Raw genomic sequence first — 18,396 nt, forward strand, 5'->3', positions numbered from 1 at the left:
TCTATGAATTTGATTTCTTTTTAATTCCCCATATAAATGATACCATGCAGTACTGTATTTATCTTTCTCTGTTTAGCTTATTTCACTTTGAATAATGTCTTTTGGGCTCATCCTTGTCAAAATGATAAATAATAATCCAAAAAGTATAATTTTCAGTCAAGACGGTGAAGGAGCTAAATACTGTGCTTGCGTCCTTTCACGACCACATTAAAATTACAGAACAAAATCATTGAGAATACTTGAAGTCTAGCTGAACAGAAGTCCTATAACTAAGGATATACACAAAAAGCCATGTAGAAACTGGTAGGAGGGCAGTGACATGGAATGGTTTGTGTCATACCTACATGTGGCAGTTAAAAATTGTGAGAGAAAACTCAACTATGGATATCCCTCCTGAGCAGTGAGGGGACCCAGCCACACACCAGGCTCCCTAGCCTAGAGTTCCAGTGTCAGGACAAGAAGTCCCCACAACTTCCGGCTGTCAAACCAGTGGAGATTGTGACTCAGTGAGATGGAGGACTGCACAGTCCCAGCTAGTCCTCTTAAAGGGCCCACACAACAGACTTACTGATGGACTTACTCATTTTGAGTTCTAGAGCTGGGGCAGCAGCTCCAAAGTCACCAGGGACATATGGGGAGGAATTGAATTGTCTGGCTTCAGGACAAGTACTGGAAGGAGATCTTTCTTCCAGACAGAAGTGCTGGCAAGAGCCATTGTTCCTTAGCTAAGGGCAATCATCACCACCAAGTCAGTATTAAAAGAAATATTAAAGTGACTTCTTTAAGAAGAACAACAAAAAAAAGATAAAAACTATGAATTAAAAAATGGTAAAATTACATCTCTATCAACAATTAATTTCAATGTAAATATTTTATGTGCCAATCAGAAGACATAGGGTTGCTGAGTGGATAAGGAAAGAAAACCCTTGCATGTGCTGCCTAGAAGAGACTCACTTAAGTAAAAAGACACACAGAGAGTGAAAGTAAAGAGGTGGAAAAAGATATTTCATGAAAATGGAAACAAACAAACAAACAAACAAACAGAAGGCTGGGGTACCAATACTTACACCAGAGAAAATGAACTTTAAAACATAGGCTATAACAAGAGACAAAGAATGACCCTGTAATCCCACTTCTGGATATTCATATGAGGAAACCGAAAACAATATTTTGAGAAGACATATGCATCCATATGCTCATTGCAGCATTATTTACAATAGTAAAGATATGGAGGCAACCTGGGTGCCCATCAATGGATGAATAGATAAAAAAAGAAGTAGTACTTATATGCAATGGAATATCAACCATAAACATTAATGAAATCTTGCCATCTCGTACAACATGGATGGTCCTGGAGAATATTGTGTTGCTGGAGTAGGTCAGGCAGAGAAGGACAAATGCCATATGATTTCACTTACATGGGAAATCTAAAGAACAAAATGAATAAACAAACAAAACAGAAGCACACTCATAGATAGAGAGAACATTTTGATGGTTGACAAGTGGGACAGGTGTAGGGAGGAAGGGCGAAAAAATTGAAGGAATTAAGAAGTACAAATTAGTAGTTGCAAAATAATTATGGGGATGTAAAGTATAGCATATAGAATATAATCAATAATATTGTAATAACTATATATGGTGTCATATGGATACTAGATTTACCTGGGTGATCAATTGGTAAAATATATAAATGTCTAATCACAATGTTGTACACATGAAACTAATATAACATTGTATGTCAACTGTAAGTAAGCGATAAAAATTATTTTAAAATAATTTTTAAAGTTGGTATTAAAATATTTAAAATATATATATTCATATATACACTCATTGGATTATTATATGTACACTCAATGAAATATAATATATCTGTATATATGTATATAAAAGTATATATAATACATATACATGTATGTATATATAAGATTATTTATCCAGTTATCCATTGAAGACACAGGTTGCTTCCATACCTTAGTTATTGTAAATAATGCTGCAATAAACATGGGAATACAGATATTTCTTTGAGATATTTGTGTCATTTTCTTTGTATATATACCCACAAATGGAATTTCTGGGTCCCATGTAACTTCCAGTTTTAATTTATTTAGGAATGATGAATAAACATTGCCCCTTTTCTTTATATAAGATGGGAAGGATGGAAAGAATTCCATCTGATATACATTAGATAATTTAGATTTAATGTTTTATTTCTTTTGATATTAATGTGTAATTTAACTTATGTTTTCAAAGTCTACTTTGTCTGACATCTTCATTTTTGGTTAAGTAAAATTTTTAAAAATTACCTTATTTTTCTCCTACATAGTTAAACTTGAGTTTTATTTTCATTTATAACAAATATATCTATTAATATACCGACAACTAATTATGATTGGAAGATGAATCGAATAACATAATGAGTAGTAGTTTAATGTTTCTATCTCTTACATTGTGATGTAGTTAAATATTCTTTCATGTTTTGTTCTCCAAACGGACATTAATTTTTATCTGGGGGAATCCAAATAACTTACACATAAATAATATAATTAAATGCAGTAATTTAAAAAAGTGTGGCAGAGAAATTCAGACAAGTTTGGGAATTGATAATGGGAACAGTTAAAGTTGAAAATGCAGTAATTGTTCAGAACAACAGGGACAAATACTATTAAATACCTATTTAATCGGGTTATGATTTTAGATTTTTTTCATTATAATGAAATGACCTGATAAATATAGATAAAAAAATTAGGTAATGACAGTATTTAGCAACCCTGTCTAGGAGTAGAACTTAAACATCTATGATATTCTTAATAACGCCAAAGTTTTCAGTGCTTGTGATTAAGATGGAATCAACAACATGAGTCATCAAGTCTGTTGTCCCCAGAAATCTTTTAGAATATGCAAACAACTTCCCAGAGGCATTTACCAATGGACAAACTAAATGACATACCACAAGCTCAGAGTCTCCTATATTGTGAAGGTGTGTGATAAGATAAACTGTCTTCAAAATAGCCAAAGTGTAAGAATTTCCTGTTCAAGCTTTAAGTGACATAGTGGTGCAATATCTACTTTGTCCACTTTTGCTTCAGTCTCAGACTTCACATGCAGCCTGTGAAGACCACAGGTATTGTGTGTTCCAGGAGTAACCTGTTCTTCCACTAAAGAATCTACGACTTTCTGGCCTAAACAAGGTATGTGTCTCTACTCTCCTGCCTCTCTGTTAGCTCATCTCATGAAGTGGGAGATTACAAATGCTAGATGTGATGCAACTGAGGTATAATTAATATGCAATGAAATCCAAGAAAACATTGGTATCCCAATTTATACAATTCAGTCTAAAAATGAGAATGAAATGTGAAATTCGTTGGAGGACATCTTCAGATAAGCGTACGCTTGTAGAAAATTACTGATGACTGTACACACATGTATAATTGGTTTTATAAATTAATATAACTTAAAGTAAAATCTTATAAGCATCTTGACGTGGAACAGTTTACTTTGGATTTTGTAATTAACAGATACAGTTATACCTGTATGTTATTTTATATTTATTCAGCCTTTAAAAATAGATTCTTGAAATGAATTCATCATGTCATGAATGTCAAACTTAATTCCTGATAGATGTTCTTTGATTAAATAAAAGCAGTTTGACTTGCGATAAAAATCAAGATGAGGTATCATGCAGAAACCCTTATTTAAACTTTTTTTTAAAGACTTTTTAAAAATTGAACAAAACATTGAAAAACAGATTCCACAGTCGTCATAATGTCTAATTATGTTACATTGTCTAACTGACATGAATCAGAAATAGGAACATGACAAATGTATTAAAGTAAAAATAAAATATGGAACAAAATACGGAGAGTTTATAAATGCGTTTGAGTATTGTGTTTTACATGCATTATATTTTACATATTTGTATTCCCACTTTAGAGTAGTAAACTAGGTTGCTAGATGCTAGGTAAGTTTTAAAGGTCATACCTTGTAAGTTTCCAAGCCAGAATTTATTCTAGATCTCACTGAAGGCAGAGCCCATTGACTGAATTATTGTATTATGTTTTTTGGTTTATTACACTGGCTTACACAACTAAAGCTACAGTCACTGACTTTAACAGCCACGAGACCTTTCGGAAGTTTGCACCCAAACTGTTGCTACATCAATGATCTACACATTTATTTATCATGTTATTATTTCAAATCTTAGCCATTAAATAAATTACAAATAACTTGTGTAAAATAAGCATTTTTTAAATCTTTTTTTGTTGTATTGTTCTTATTATTTATTAAGTTTTGGATAACTTTAATGTGTAACATTTTTCAACATATAAAATATTTCTTTAACATTTTAATGATGTCTCAGAATTCCACATATTCAAAATACAATATCTTTGGTTATACCTCATCTGCCCTTTTAGTACATAAATATAAGTGACTAAGTGAAAGTAATTTAGTGCAGGAAATTACTATATACGTTAGCACTACTATTCCCCCAACTTTAGAACACTCAATCTTTAACCCGTAGTAGATTTAAAAATTGTCATAAATATTGGTGCAACATTTTCTTTTCTATACAACAATTTAATTTGCACACAGACATTCTTACAGTGTTAAAATGTTGAAGTGGAATCTGACTTTAGATCAATAAAGATATAAGAGTCATGAATTTTTTTATCCCTAATTTATTACTTTTCATTGCTTTAACCAATATATCGTGTCAAACATAAAATATCATTTTAAGAACGATTCTTCTGTCATTAAACACTTATTTAAAGCTCTAAGACAATTAGAATACGACCTCACATTGGTACACTGTAAAATGAGCACTGTTACTTATCTCACACTCTACCCACATTGACTAGTCTAGGAATCTTGCCATTATTCACACCGTTTATTAACTAACGTAAAGTTATCACAGGCGCCATATCTGACATTACTCAGCTGCAGAGATGGATATCCAACTAGAAAACTACTCAGAACGGAATCTGGCTAAGGACTCGATGAGACAGCAGCCAAAAGGTAAGGGCATGAAAAGCTCTATTTTACTAACCGGACAAGTATCCTATGAGGACTTAAACCTTCAAAATGCTTCTCAGGATCATGAAGGGAATGACAAGAATGACAACTGCAAAGGTAAAGCATTAAATAGACCCAGAGTGTAACTGTTCTATAGGCTATGCAGCTGGGTGTAGAGATGTGGGGAAACAGTAGGGAATAAGCTCACACATTTTTAATTAGTGAGGATCAGAGGTTGAATGGAATACAAAATTCTAACATGAAATCTGAGGACTAATTTATGCAGGTATCATGGTAAGGTGCAGTCTTTGACCAACAATTCATGGAGCATTATATTTCTTGAAAATGCAATGACATAGTCTTAAAGAAAGTTTACAAGGGTAGATATGGGTTTGGGGTTCAAATACATATAAATATAAATATAAATATAAATATAAATATAAATAGCCAAAAATGTGTGCACATTTTAAGAAAGGAAAACACTATTAAAATTGTAATATTCAATATATACCAATAATAAAAAATGAATACGTTATGTTTGACTTTTGCAATTACAAGAGGTGCTCAAAGTGGTTACCATCAGTGTAATTTTAATACAGTTTTTTCCTTTCTTAACGTGTGTATACATTTCTTGGCATCCTCTGTGTATATAATTCTATGTGTGTAAACTGTCTGAACTGTTGTCTCCATCTCTCTTTTCACTGTTTTTATTTCTCTTCCTGCAGATTCAGAATCACCTCCAGAGAAGCTCATTGCTGGGATCCTGGGAGCCTTTTGTCTCATCCTGATGTACACTGTAGTAAGAATGATGCATTTCATTCCCAGTGAGTACTTTTTTGAAAGATTATAAGGGAACTTTTTACTTTAATGATCATTAGTGCCTCTAAACATTTCATAATATTGTGGAACAGAACACTTATTTCAAAGTATGCATTTAGACTCAATGTGGAATGTTGTTCTGAATTTGTCAAAAGTATAAATAACAAAATGATTCTAGAGCTATATATTCAGATATCATAACTCAAAGACATTCTTTAAGAGACTAAAAGAACTTATTGAGAAATACAAACTAATTCTTGAGATTAGTAAAATCAATACCTGAAGAAATGGTGACGTTTGATTCTATAAGCTTTTGAAAGATCCTTCTCCCAAATGTTCTTTGTTTTATTTTCTTGCTAAAATCAATTTTATTTCAGATTTTTCTAAACTTAAGCAATATAGTGAACTTCAAATTAACAACCTAAAATTATGATTTATTTAATAAAACAATCTTTTATAGGAAGTAACTTTTTTTTTCTCTAGCTATTGTAATACCAGAGCAGAGTAATTCACCCCAATAACAAGGATCAAGAAAGGTACATTATGATTTTCAGAGTTTTGATATTAGTACAATTTATATTTTTGTCTATCTCAAAAAATGCAAAAATATAATAGATTTTTTAGGAGTGAACACAATTATAAAATGGGGTTATCGTTGTTCACAAATAATGATTTTGAGTGTTCCTTCTTATGCAACAATATGAAAAAAATCTTCATTTAAAATCACCATATCTATTGTTGCAAATTGGCTTAAATTTCCTACTGCTTTAATAAGATGAGAGAAATACCATTGCCATTCTAAAAAACTGGATTCATTCATTGACACTCAGGACATTAAAGATGGATATATTCGCTTATATGTTTGCTCTATATGAGCATGTAAATGAGGGAAGGCGAGGTGACCCTTCTCTGTGAGTGTGTTAGTGGGTTTTGTTTTATATGTATCAGCCTTTGAGGATGCATAGATACGATATGCACATATATGTTATAACTATGCATACATATAGATTTAAGTTTGCTTTTTAAAATTCTAATTCTTATTGTATAATAATTCATAATCTTTCTCAGCCCATCATTGTGGTCGTTGTCCAAAGGAGTGGTTTACATATTCCAACAACTGCTACTACATAAGTAATGAATACAAAACATGGACTGAGAGTGTGATCACCTGTGCTTCCAAGAACTCTACTCTGCTTCTTATAGAGAATGAAGAAGAAGAGGTAACATTTTAAATGTTTTACAAAATTTATCAAAAGCTTGTTTATTTGATGTTGTATTACCAGAGTTCATACAGTTTTGTACATATTTTTAGTTTTTATTTTAAAGTCCATTAGTAGTTCATTGACTCTGTAATATTCTATTTATATGTTATACCACTAATGCACATCTGATAATTTCCAGTTCATGCTTTTCATAGGAAACCAGGTTTCTACAAATACTTTTACCCTAAAATAAACTTTGCTATTTAATTTTATCATACATCAAAGACACTAAGCATATCATAATTGTGCAGATTGATTATAAAGTAAATAGAATCACATAATTATTAATCATTACAAATAGAAGTTTCCAGCCCTCAGCAGCCCTGCTCCTGTTCATTCTCTTATTGCTTTTCCTCCCTTCTTATTCAACCACTGTCCTGACTTTTCATATGATGGGACGTCGGTTTGTTTTTGAACTTCATGTAAATGGAATCACACAGTGTGCTTTTTTAATCATCCTGTCTTTTTCAATTCCAAATGATAATTTTGCAGTCTATCCATACTATTGTACTTATTTGCACTTTGTTCATATCTACTGCTGATTATGTAAACGCAACATTTTAAAATCCATTCTCTCTGATGTCTGTGGATGGGGATGTGAGTCTCATGCCCTCAAGGATAAACAGGCTTCCTGGGCCCAGTACTTTAGTCATAGGATCCCCTTTGCTGGTCCCACCTCCAAGCCCCCTACCCTGGTGGGGGAAGGAGAAACATTTCCTCTGGCTGCTTCTCTTAGCAGGTGTCCTGATGGATCACCACACAGACCTGTCTGAGGAAGTTGCTGGACAGGATCCTCTCTCCAAAGCAGAGGAGGAATGCCTTCCTTGAGCCTCCCCTATTGCTAGGGTGGGTGTTGGGTACCAGCAGGCCTAGGTCACTTTCTGTGTTGAGAGGGGTAGAAGATATTCTGTCACTCTGTTGGTCCCAATCCTGGGAACATTTCCTTTTTCTTCTTCCACTTTCAGAGTTCTTCTTTACTTGTATCTTTCATTAGTCCTAGAATTTATAGTTGTACTTAGGAGGGAATGGCAGGAAATGAGTCTCTGACACCTTGTATGGACCATTGGATTCCACCAACACAGAAATAGGTTGATGTGGTGCTTATCAGGTTAAAGAAAGGTATGGGCACAGAAACCCAAATTTTGGCTTCCATGTCATTTATTTCATTAATTGTGATACCTTCATTTTTTTCTGAAACCTGAACTCGGAGAAACATAGAAAACTACATTGATTTTGTCACAGTATCAAATACATTCAATAAGTATTTGGAAACTTATTGCAAGCCTTGTTATGTTACTTTTTTCAACATGGGTAACTACTAAATTACATAAATCAGAATTTTCCTTATTAACAGAACTATTATGCCTAAATGTTTAAGACTTAATTTTAAATATAAAATGTGGTTTTTGTCTTTAACACATATGGTTAGTGTTAGATTAGGATTCAACACTCTTAATTTGTTCTGCAATTAAGGATCCTATGAAAGAATATGCTACTTGCATTTAAAAAATAATATAAACTTTCATAGTGATTATTCAAATAAAATTTCTTTATTTTGGGGTAGCAATTTCTGAGTTCCATATCACCTGTATCATGGATTGGAGTCTTCCGTAACAGCAGTGATCATCAATGGATGTTGATAAATGGTTCATCTTTCAAACTAAAGTAAGTTGTTTTCTAAATGCTATATGAAGAAAAATGTAAAAAAGAAAAATTCAGAAGAGTGGTATTAATGCATTTGTTTAAGTTGAATTATAAACATGAGGAATAATGGTCAATGGTAATGAAATGTTGATATAAATATTGAAAAACGACTATCCAGTTTTCCTAATAACCAACTCTTTTTAATTATATGAAAAATGTCATTACCCATTTTGAAAATATTGTTCTATTACAGTTACATGGAAAATGATGTTGTTTCATGGATTGCGCCCATATATTATAACAACAGAATATTCATTTTTCTCCATTACAGGATAACAGAACTATCATCAGTGAATGATGACTGTGCTGTGCTCTCCTCATCTGGCCTCATGTCAAGTGTTTGTGGATCTTCAAAAGTATATCTTTGCAAGCATAAGCTTCAGAGTTAAAATACTTCAGTTGTGTTACTTAATTTTTCAAGAAATGGAAATAATATTATGATTGCATACACTTAAAATTTATTATATTATTTGTTCTAATAATGAAAAGAGTTTTTGTAATAATTATTGGAAAATTATATACATATGCAAAAGTACAGATATCATTACTCTTAGTGTATGGCTTTTATTGTTCAATGTTATGTTTACGGCATTCAATCTTTCGAAAAGATCATGTTTTATGAGTTAATTTATAGTAAATACCAAGAATAGGGAAACCTGTAGAAGGAGAAAGTGGATTCATGGTTCCCAAGGGCTGAGGTTGTTGGTCACAGTAAATGATTGCTAATTGGTACACTGTTTCATTTTGGGGAGGAAAGCATTCTCTTTTATTTTCACTTTTAAAAAATTTATTAATTAAAAATATTTTTATTAAATTCATTGGGATAACATTGGATATTAAAATTACACAGGCTTCAAGTTTACAATTCTATAATACATGATCTGTATATTGTATTGTGTGTTCACCACCAGAATCAGTTCTCCCTCCATCACCATATATTTGATCCCCTTTATCATCTTTTACCACCCCGTCACCCATTTATCCTCGGGAAATCTTTCTAAAGTTTGATAGAGGTGATGGTTGCAAACTCTGTGAATATACTAAAAATTACTGATTTTTACACTGTAAATGGATGAATTGTATACAAACTACACCTCAATAAAACTGTTTTTTTTTAAATTAAAGTTTATTGTGGTGATTATTGTTAGTAAAGTTACATAGGTTCCAGGTGTACAATTCTGTGTTACATCATCAATATATCACATTAAGTGTTCACCACCCAGAGTCAGTTCTCTTTCCATCACCATGTATTTGAACCCTTTTCTCATTTACCATCCCGCTCTCCCAAACTCTGGTAACGACTGAACTATTGTCTTTATCTATCAGTTTTTGTTTCTTTATTTGTTTGTCTTGTTCCTTTGTTGTTTTCAGTTTCATATCCTACATATCAGTGAAATCAAATGGTTCTGGACTTTTTCTGTCTGACTTACTTCACTCAGCATAATAATCTCAAGATCTATCTATTTTGTTGCAAATGGCACTATTTCATCTTTTCTTATGGCAGAATAGTGTTCCATTGTGTATATATATAACAACTTCAGAAAATATAGGTACTAAATTTATGGACCTTGGGTTCAAAGAGAGTCAATAAAACTGTTAAAAAAACAACACCACCACCTGGCTTTATATTTGGGGCTGCATTTAAACTTTATTTATAAAGATTAATCATTTTACAATATTGACTCTTTCAATCAATATCATGCTTTACCCTTCCTTGTATTAGGTTTTCTTTAATTTCACTACTGTATTTTTTATTTTTCTATATGGAAGTCTTACACAAACATGGGTATTTCACAGTCCTGATTTGGTAAATAGCATTCTTTTGTGTGAATTTTCTTTAGTAATTTTTGCTGCTTTACGCAGAAATGCAATTGAGGTTTACATGTTGATCTTACATCCAATGTCTTCACTGAGTGTTTGTATTCATTCTATCATTTCAAATATACATTCTTCTGAATTTTTAAACAGCTATTTCATTTGTAAATAATCACACTTTTATTTATTTTTCCCTGGTGCAGTTACTTTTTTCTTTGACTTATTTTCACATGCTAGGGTTTTATTTCCAGTATTGAATAGAAAGGACAGTAAATGTTCTATGTTATCCTTCCCTATTTTGGGAGAAAATATTTAAATGTTTCATCCATAAGTATGAGGTCTGTTTTAAAGTTTTTTGCATGATACCTTCCCCATATAAATGCAATTGTATAATATTGCTATTTTTCTGACAGAGTTTATAGTTAGTCATTGTTTCATTTTTATTATTTTTGTATCAATCGGAGTGATAAATGCTTTCTCTGTATAACGTTTATGCAGTAAACTACCTTTATTTCTTTCAAATGTTAAACCAATCTTGCATTTCTTTTTTTTTTCCAATTAAGGTTTATTGGGGTGACAATTGTTCTTAAAGTGAGATAGGTTTCAGGTTTACAGTTCTGTAATACATCATTCTGTATTGTCCCTCTTTAAAAATCAGTGAATATATTACACATAGATTAAGTTGTTTTTCTTCACCCATATTGACAAAAAGATTACAACGAGTTCTTACTTATGTTATGAACTAGGCAGGTTTTCATATCAAGGCTAATCAGGATGTATTCCTCTTTTTCTATTACCTGGAAGCCTTTGTATAAGAGAACTGTCATATTTTTAATGTCATTTTTCACTACTGATCCAATCTGAACGTGAATAATTTTTTTTTAGGAATGTTTGTAAAATGAACTCAATTTCTTTAATACATGCAAGTTTTACTGAATTTTCTGTTTGTTGTACTGCATTTTCATAATTTTCTATTTCACATAGATTTTAAAATGTATTCATAATATGCCTTTATTATCTCCACAGTATCTGTAAAAATGATAATGCTATTCCTGAGTTTATTCTAGGTTTTAAAGATCTGTATCTTCTCACTTTTTTCAATAGCTATTTATCAATTTTATTAAGTATTTTCAATGACAATAACTTTGACCTGTTGATCCTCCCTACTGGAATTTATTCTTTGTCTTAATTTTGTATTTTTTTTCTTCTTCATTTGGATTTAATTTCACATAATTTTATCTTTTCTAGTTTTAATTTTTTGATATGCATGTTTTTATTTATTTATCCTTTGATTGTAAGATATGTATTTAAGGCAATTAATATTTCACATGACAGTTTTGCTGTTATGTTTTCCCTGTAATTCATATAAAATTCTGATTGATCATTGTGATAATTTCATTGGCCCATATGTTATTTAGAAATTTATTACTAAATTTTAAACCATCTAAGGATTTTTTTTATTTGATCAACACCACAGTTTGTTTGTAAATATATTATATGTGTCAATAATCAAATTGACCATATTTTATACATATCATTGTATAATATTAACAACATACCAGAAACATCCGCTGTACTTAGTTTTAGTTTTGGTACTTTAAAATCTTTAAATACAAACTATATTTGAAGCACTGAATAGAAAAGAAAAAGATGAATGGACAGAAAAGAAAAAGGATTTTTAAATTTTTGATTATTGACTTATTTTTGGTAAAATCTAGTTAGAGAATTTTCAGCGAAAATGAAAATCTATGGATTTATTTAAATGTGGCTCCTGTGACTGAGAGACCATCTTAAAATTTTACTTATTTTTAATTAGTTAAAATTAAAATGTTAATAGTCACATTTCAAGTGCTCACCTGCCAAACTTGGTTAGTGGCTACTGCAGTGATACTACAGTGCTGTATATTTCATTTTAATATTCTTGGAATACGATTATATATTGTATTTTGTAATTCTTTCATGTGAACTTAAAAATATGAGTATTTTATACTAATCTACTCTGTGTGTTTGTGTGTGTGTGTAGTAGATAATTGTCTGGTTTAACACTATAGTATTTCTGATATATCTGCTTCTCTGATAATCAGTGAGAGAGAATTGTTTAAAGCTCCATTTATAATTATTTACTTGTCACTTTTTTACCTATTGTGAACTCGTATTATTAGGTATATATAGATTTTATTAAAGACTTTGCTAATGGTTTAGACACTCAGTCTGTTCTTATGAAACATGATTACTCATTTCCAACAATGGTTCTTGCCTTATATTATGACAGTACATTAACTACAATGGTTTTCTATAAGTTGGTGTTGTGTGGTTTATTTTTTGCTCTTACTTTCATCTGTCTTTTATGCTTATGTCAAAAAACGTCTCTCATTAAGACAGCAAACAGTTATTTTAAATATAAATATACTTGGAATTTAAATGGAAAATTATTCTATTTATATTTAATATAATAATTAAACTATTATATATTATTTGTATATTCAATTTATGTTTAAATATATTATTTTAATTAATATTGAGTATAATAAATTATCTTTTAATTTGGATAAACACTACCATTTATTTGAACTCCACCTTTTCTTTGTTTTTTTATTTCTCAATGTATATTTTTACTTTTACTTTTCTCTATAAAAACTTGTTAATTTAATATGCTTTAAATATTCGTATGTTAGTGTCCTATATTTTAAAGCATACATTTTTTTACTCATTAAATTCTAACCAATTACTACCTTTACACTCTTGTAAACAGTGACAAGACTTACCACCTACTTTAATTTATTGCTTATGCTGTTCTTGCTCCCTTGAATTCTAATATGAATATTTATTTTAAAATCTGAAACTTTATCATGAATATTTCATTCACTCAATATCCAGATAGAAATATCAAAATAATTTATTTTCTGCAACTCTTCATTTCTTTGTGTATATTCTAGTTTTCATCTACAATAGTGTTTCATCTTTAAAAGACTCTTAAATATTTTCTTTATTTAGAGTCAGTTAATAATTCTCTCCATCTGAAAAATTCCTTGGGAATGAATGCCTTTTGCCATCATATTAAAAGGATATTTTCACTTGTTATTGAATTCCAATTTGTCTATCTCTCTGAGGTCACTAGCTATTACCATTAACAGAAATAATGATAATCATATATACAGAGGGTGTCAAAAAATGTATACACATTTTAAGAAATAAAACTGTATTAAGATTATAATACTCAATATGTACTAATAAGAAAAGATGAACACAAGTTATGCTTGACTTCTGCAATTACAAGAGTGTTACCATCAGCATCCAGATACCTCTGATTATGGTGAACTACTGCTCATTTGCATACATTTTTTTTGGCCCTCCAGTATATGTATATATGTGTGCGTGTGTGTGTTTGTGTGTAGATAAATGCATTTTTATGATATATATTTATATCATGCACAGTAAATATTAGCAACTCATGATTTTGAGTAGTTTTTATTTTGGTTTATACTGTCTTAGTATAGATTTCCTTAAAGTTAAATTCCAGAAAAAAACCCTATATTTTTACATGTAACTATAGATGTGATATATATAACATTATTTAATTGAAAACATCAAAATGAATGGCTATAAGGATAAGTGTATCAATTTTAAAAGACAAAATTAAGGAACTTTGCATTGTTTGGCATCATTAACAAATGATTTGTTATAATTCTATAATGTGGTAATGGAAAAAAAAGATTATTAAATTAGTTTATGAGAATGTTTTGAGATAATGAAATTGGAAAAACAATATACCAGAACATATGGGATACAACAAATGCTATTCTAAGAGGTAAGTTTATGGCAACAAATACCTACATTAAGAAGTAAGAAAAATTCCAAATAAACAACCTAAGTCTACAGATTAAGGAACTAGAAAAAGAACAAACTGAGCTCAAACTTAGCAGAAGAAAGGAAATAATAAAAAGATTAGAGCAAAAATAAATGAAGTAGAGTGCTGAAAAAACAACAGAAAAGATTGACTAAAGTAAGAATTGGTTCTTTGAAAAAATAAACAAATTTGACAAACTACTAGCTAGACTAATCAAGGAAAAAAGAGATAGGACCCAGATCTACAGAACTATAAATGAAAAAGATATATTACAACTGAAATCACAGAAATTTAAAAGATCATGAGAGACTACTATGAACAACTATACGCCAAACAACTTAAAAGAAATGGGAATATTGTAGAAATAGACAACTTACCAAGACTTGATCAGTATAGAACAATTACTAGTATGAAGATTGAATCAGAAATCAAAGCTCCCAATACGGACAAGCCCAGGACTATATAACTCCACCTGAAAATGTTACCAAACATTTAAAGAAGAATTACCACTAATCATTCTCAAACTCTTCCAGAAAATTGAAGAGGAGTGAACACTTCCATATCCATTTTAGGTGGACAGCATTATCCTGACAGCAAAATCAGAAAAGGTCACTACTAGAAAAGAAAACTACAGACCAACATACCTGATAAATATAGATGCAAAAAAGTCTCAATAAAATACCAGCACCTCCATTCAGAAGCACATTAAAAGGGTAATTCACCATGATCAAGTGGGATTTATCATTGAGATATAAGGATGTTTAAATATATGAAAATCAATCAATATGATACATCACGGTAATAGAAATAAATATATGATTATGTCAATAAATGCAAAAAAGCATTTGACAAAATTGAATATTTACCATGGTAAAAACCTCAATGAATTAGGCATCAAGGAATTAGATCTCAACATAATATAGGCAGAATATGACAAGTTCACAGCTAGCATCATACTCAGAGGTAAAAGGATGAAAGTGTTTTGTCTAAGATCAGGAGCACAACAAGAGAACCCACTCTCATCACTTCTTTTCACAATAGTGTTGGATTCTTAGAACAATTAGGCAAGAGAAAGAAATAATAAGTATCAGAATTGGAAAGGAAGAAGTAAAAATGTCTCTATTTGCAGATGGCCTGATTTTATATGTAGAAAATCTTAAAGACTCCACCAAGAAAAATAAGATCTAATAAATGAATACAGTAAAGTTGCAGGATATAAAATTAACATAAAAATCCAGTAGCATTTCCATATGCTAACAACAGAACTTCTGAAAAAGAAATAAAGAAATCGATTCCGTTACAATAGCATTGAGAACAAAAATATACTTAGGAATAAATTTGACTAAGGAGGTGAAAGATCTCTACACTGAAAGCTGTGAGACATTGATGAAAGTAATTGAAGACACAAATAAACGGAAAGGTATCCCATGTTCACATATTGGAAGAATTAATATTTTAAGTTGTCAACACAACCAAACGCTATCTACAGATTCAATGCAATCCTTATCCAGACTCCAATGGCATATTTTACGGAAGTTGAAAGAAATATTCCTAAACTTATGTGGAACCACAAAAGACCTTGAATAGCCAAAGAAACCTGAGAAAACAAAGAACAAAGAAAACGGTATCACACTTTCTTATTTCAAGCTATCTTATAAAACTATAGTCATCAAATACTGTATGACCTCATATGCAGAATCTAAAACAACAACAACAAAGAAGACAATTATAAAAATTAATCAGACTTGCAGTTACCATAGGTGGAGGATTAGTGGGGGGATTTGGAAAATGTTATCAAAAGGTACAAAGTCCAGCTACAAAATAAATATTATAATGTAATGTACAACATAATGACTATAACTGACACTCCTATAATATATAGTGATTTCTGCAGGAGATACTTTACCAGATACCCAGTGGACTCCTGATACCATAAATAGTGCCGAACCCTATATATACTATGTATCATTTTCCTATAATTACATACCTAAGATGAAATACAACTTATAAATTAGGCATAGTGGGAGAATAGCAGCAATAACTAACAATAAAATAGAACAATATTAACAATATACTGTAGTAAAGTTTTGTGAATATGGTCTCTCTCTCTCAACATACCTTGTTGTACAGTACACACACTCCTTTTTTTGTATGTGATGATGGGAAATAATAAAATGCCTACATGATGACATGAAGTGAGGTGAAGGATGTGGATTTTGTGACACAGCATTAGGCTACTACTGACCTTCTGTCAATACGTTAGAAACAGTATCATCTGCTTAGAATGATGCTGGATCATCCAGCCATGACCATGTCGATGGTTGGATGGCAGGAGCAGACAATGTCAATGGTCAGGGATCCTCAGTGGTTGAAAGTTTTTTGCTGAATGCTTTTGGAAGAGCATTGTAACTGGAAATTTCTCTGTCTTTTAAACTCATCAAAGTATTGCGCCAGAGGTTGTGATCCTTTGGTGATTATACACGTGACTTGCATGCTGCATTCCATCTGGTTATCTTATTCCATTATTTTTATAAAATAAGGGTTATTGGAACACAAGCACTGCAAACCACAGCAGTCTCTCTCATAACCAAAACGGCTTCTATGTGACTAACAGGCAGGTAGCAAACAGAGGTGGAAACACAGATGGAAAAAGGGATCATTCGAGTCCTGGGCCCAAGTGAGCAGGATGGTGTGAGATTTCATCATGTAAGGCAGAACACACACAATTTAAAACTAATAAATTGTTTACTTCTAGAATTTTTCATTTAATACTTTGGGACTGTAGTTGATCGTTTTTAACTGAAACCACGGAAAGCAAAACTGTGGATAAGGGGGAACTACTGTATTGTAAAGTTGTAAAGAGAGCAAATCCTAAGAGTTCTCTCACAAGGAGAATTTTTATTCCTTTACTCTTTTCATCTTTATTTTCTTTTTAATATACCTAAATGAGACGGTGGATGTTAGCTGAACCTATAGTTATAATCATTTCAGAATAAGTGTGAATCAAACCATGATGTTGCAAAGTTTAGTTTCTTTTATTGCTCATGTGTCATTTAATTGTATTCTGAAAGTCTATTATTTCTCAACAAAGTCAGACAGAGAAAGACAAATCCCATATGATTTCACTTATATGTGGAATCTAAAACATACACAAAGCAGAAAATCTCACAGATACAGAGAACATTTTGATGGTTGCCACATATGAGGGGGCTTGGAGTGGGCAAAAAAGGGGAAGGGATTAAGAAGTACAAATTGGTTGTTACACAGCAGTCATGGGGATGTAGGGTATAGCATAAGGAACATAGTTAATAATATTTTAATAACTGTGTATGGTGTCAAGAGGGTACTAGCTTATTGGGAGATCACTTTGTAAGTTATCTAAATGTCTAACCACTATGCTGTACACTTGAAACTAATATAGTATGAATGTCAACTGTAATTGAAAAACAAACAAACAAACAAACAAACACAAATAAATAGATATCTACTTTTTCTGCCCTTCCCATTTTTTTGGTCAGGGGAAATTTTTAATTTCCTTTGTCTTTCTCCTATATAATGTGACCTGGAATTCTGTCATTTACAACAAATATTTCTATTAAAAGAAAGACCATTATGACTGGAAGATGAATCAACAAAAAACATAATTAGTAGTTATATAATATTTCAATCTCTGCCATGGTGATATAGTTCAATATTGTTTTATGTTTTATCCATCACAGAGATATTATTTTTATCAGAAGAAATATAAATAACTTATATAAGAATAATAAAATGAATGAAGGAATTTTAAGAACTAGGGCAGAGAAATTGAGTAGATAATTTTGGGAACTGATGATCATTGTGACAGTCACCTTAAGTTGAAAACATAGTAATTCTTCAGAATATTAGTGAGAAATATCATTAAATACCTATTGTTGATGGGACTATGATTTTAGATTT

The 18,396-nt window shown here is 31.1% G+C and overlaps 2 protein-coding genes across 3 annotated transcripts in view; both read left to right on the top strand.

Annotated features, from left to right (window-relative positions):
- Nucleotides 1–9,885, top strand: part of LOC109454232 (NKG2-A/NKG2-B type II integral membrane protein) — an 80,668-nt gene extending 70,783 nt beyond the window's left edge. For both annotated transcript variants that reach the window (XM_074326008.1, XM_074326009.1), the window contains one exon: nucleotides 9,067–9,885. In XM_074326008.1, coding sequence (XP_074182109.1) covers nucleotides 9,067–9,184 — 118 coding nt within the window. In that variant the 3' untranslated portion in view covers nucleotides 9,185–9,885. The remainder of the gene's footprint in view (nucleotides 1–9,066) is intronic.
- Nucleotides 2,955–7,061, top strand: LOC109454308 (NKG2-A/NKG2-B type II integral membrane protein). The gene is made up of 4 exons (XM_074319390.1): nucleotides 2,955–3,188; nucleotides 4,862–5,013; nucleotides 5,736–5,834; nucleotides 6,898–7,061. Exons 2-4 carry the CDS (start codon nucleotides 4,944–4,946, stop codon nucleotides 7,059–7,061), a joined length of 333 nt encoding a protein of 110 aa, XP_074175491.1. The 5' UTR covers nucleotides 2,955–3,188; nucleotides 4,862–4,943.
- Nucleotides 9,886–18,396: the final 8,511 nt, after the last annotated feature.

The sequence above is a fragment of the Rhinolophus sinicus genome, linkage group LG02 (assembly GCF_036562045.2).
Source record: "Rhinolophus sinicus isolate RSC01 linkage group LG02, ASM3656204v1, whole genome shotgun sequence".
NCBI classification, from domain to species: Eukaryota; Metazoa; Chordata; class Mammalia; order Chiroptera; family Rhinolophidae; genus Rhinolophus; species Rhinolophus sinicus.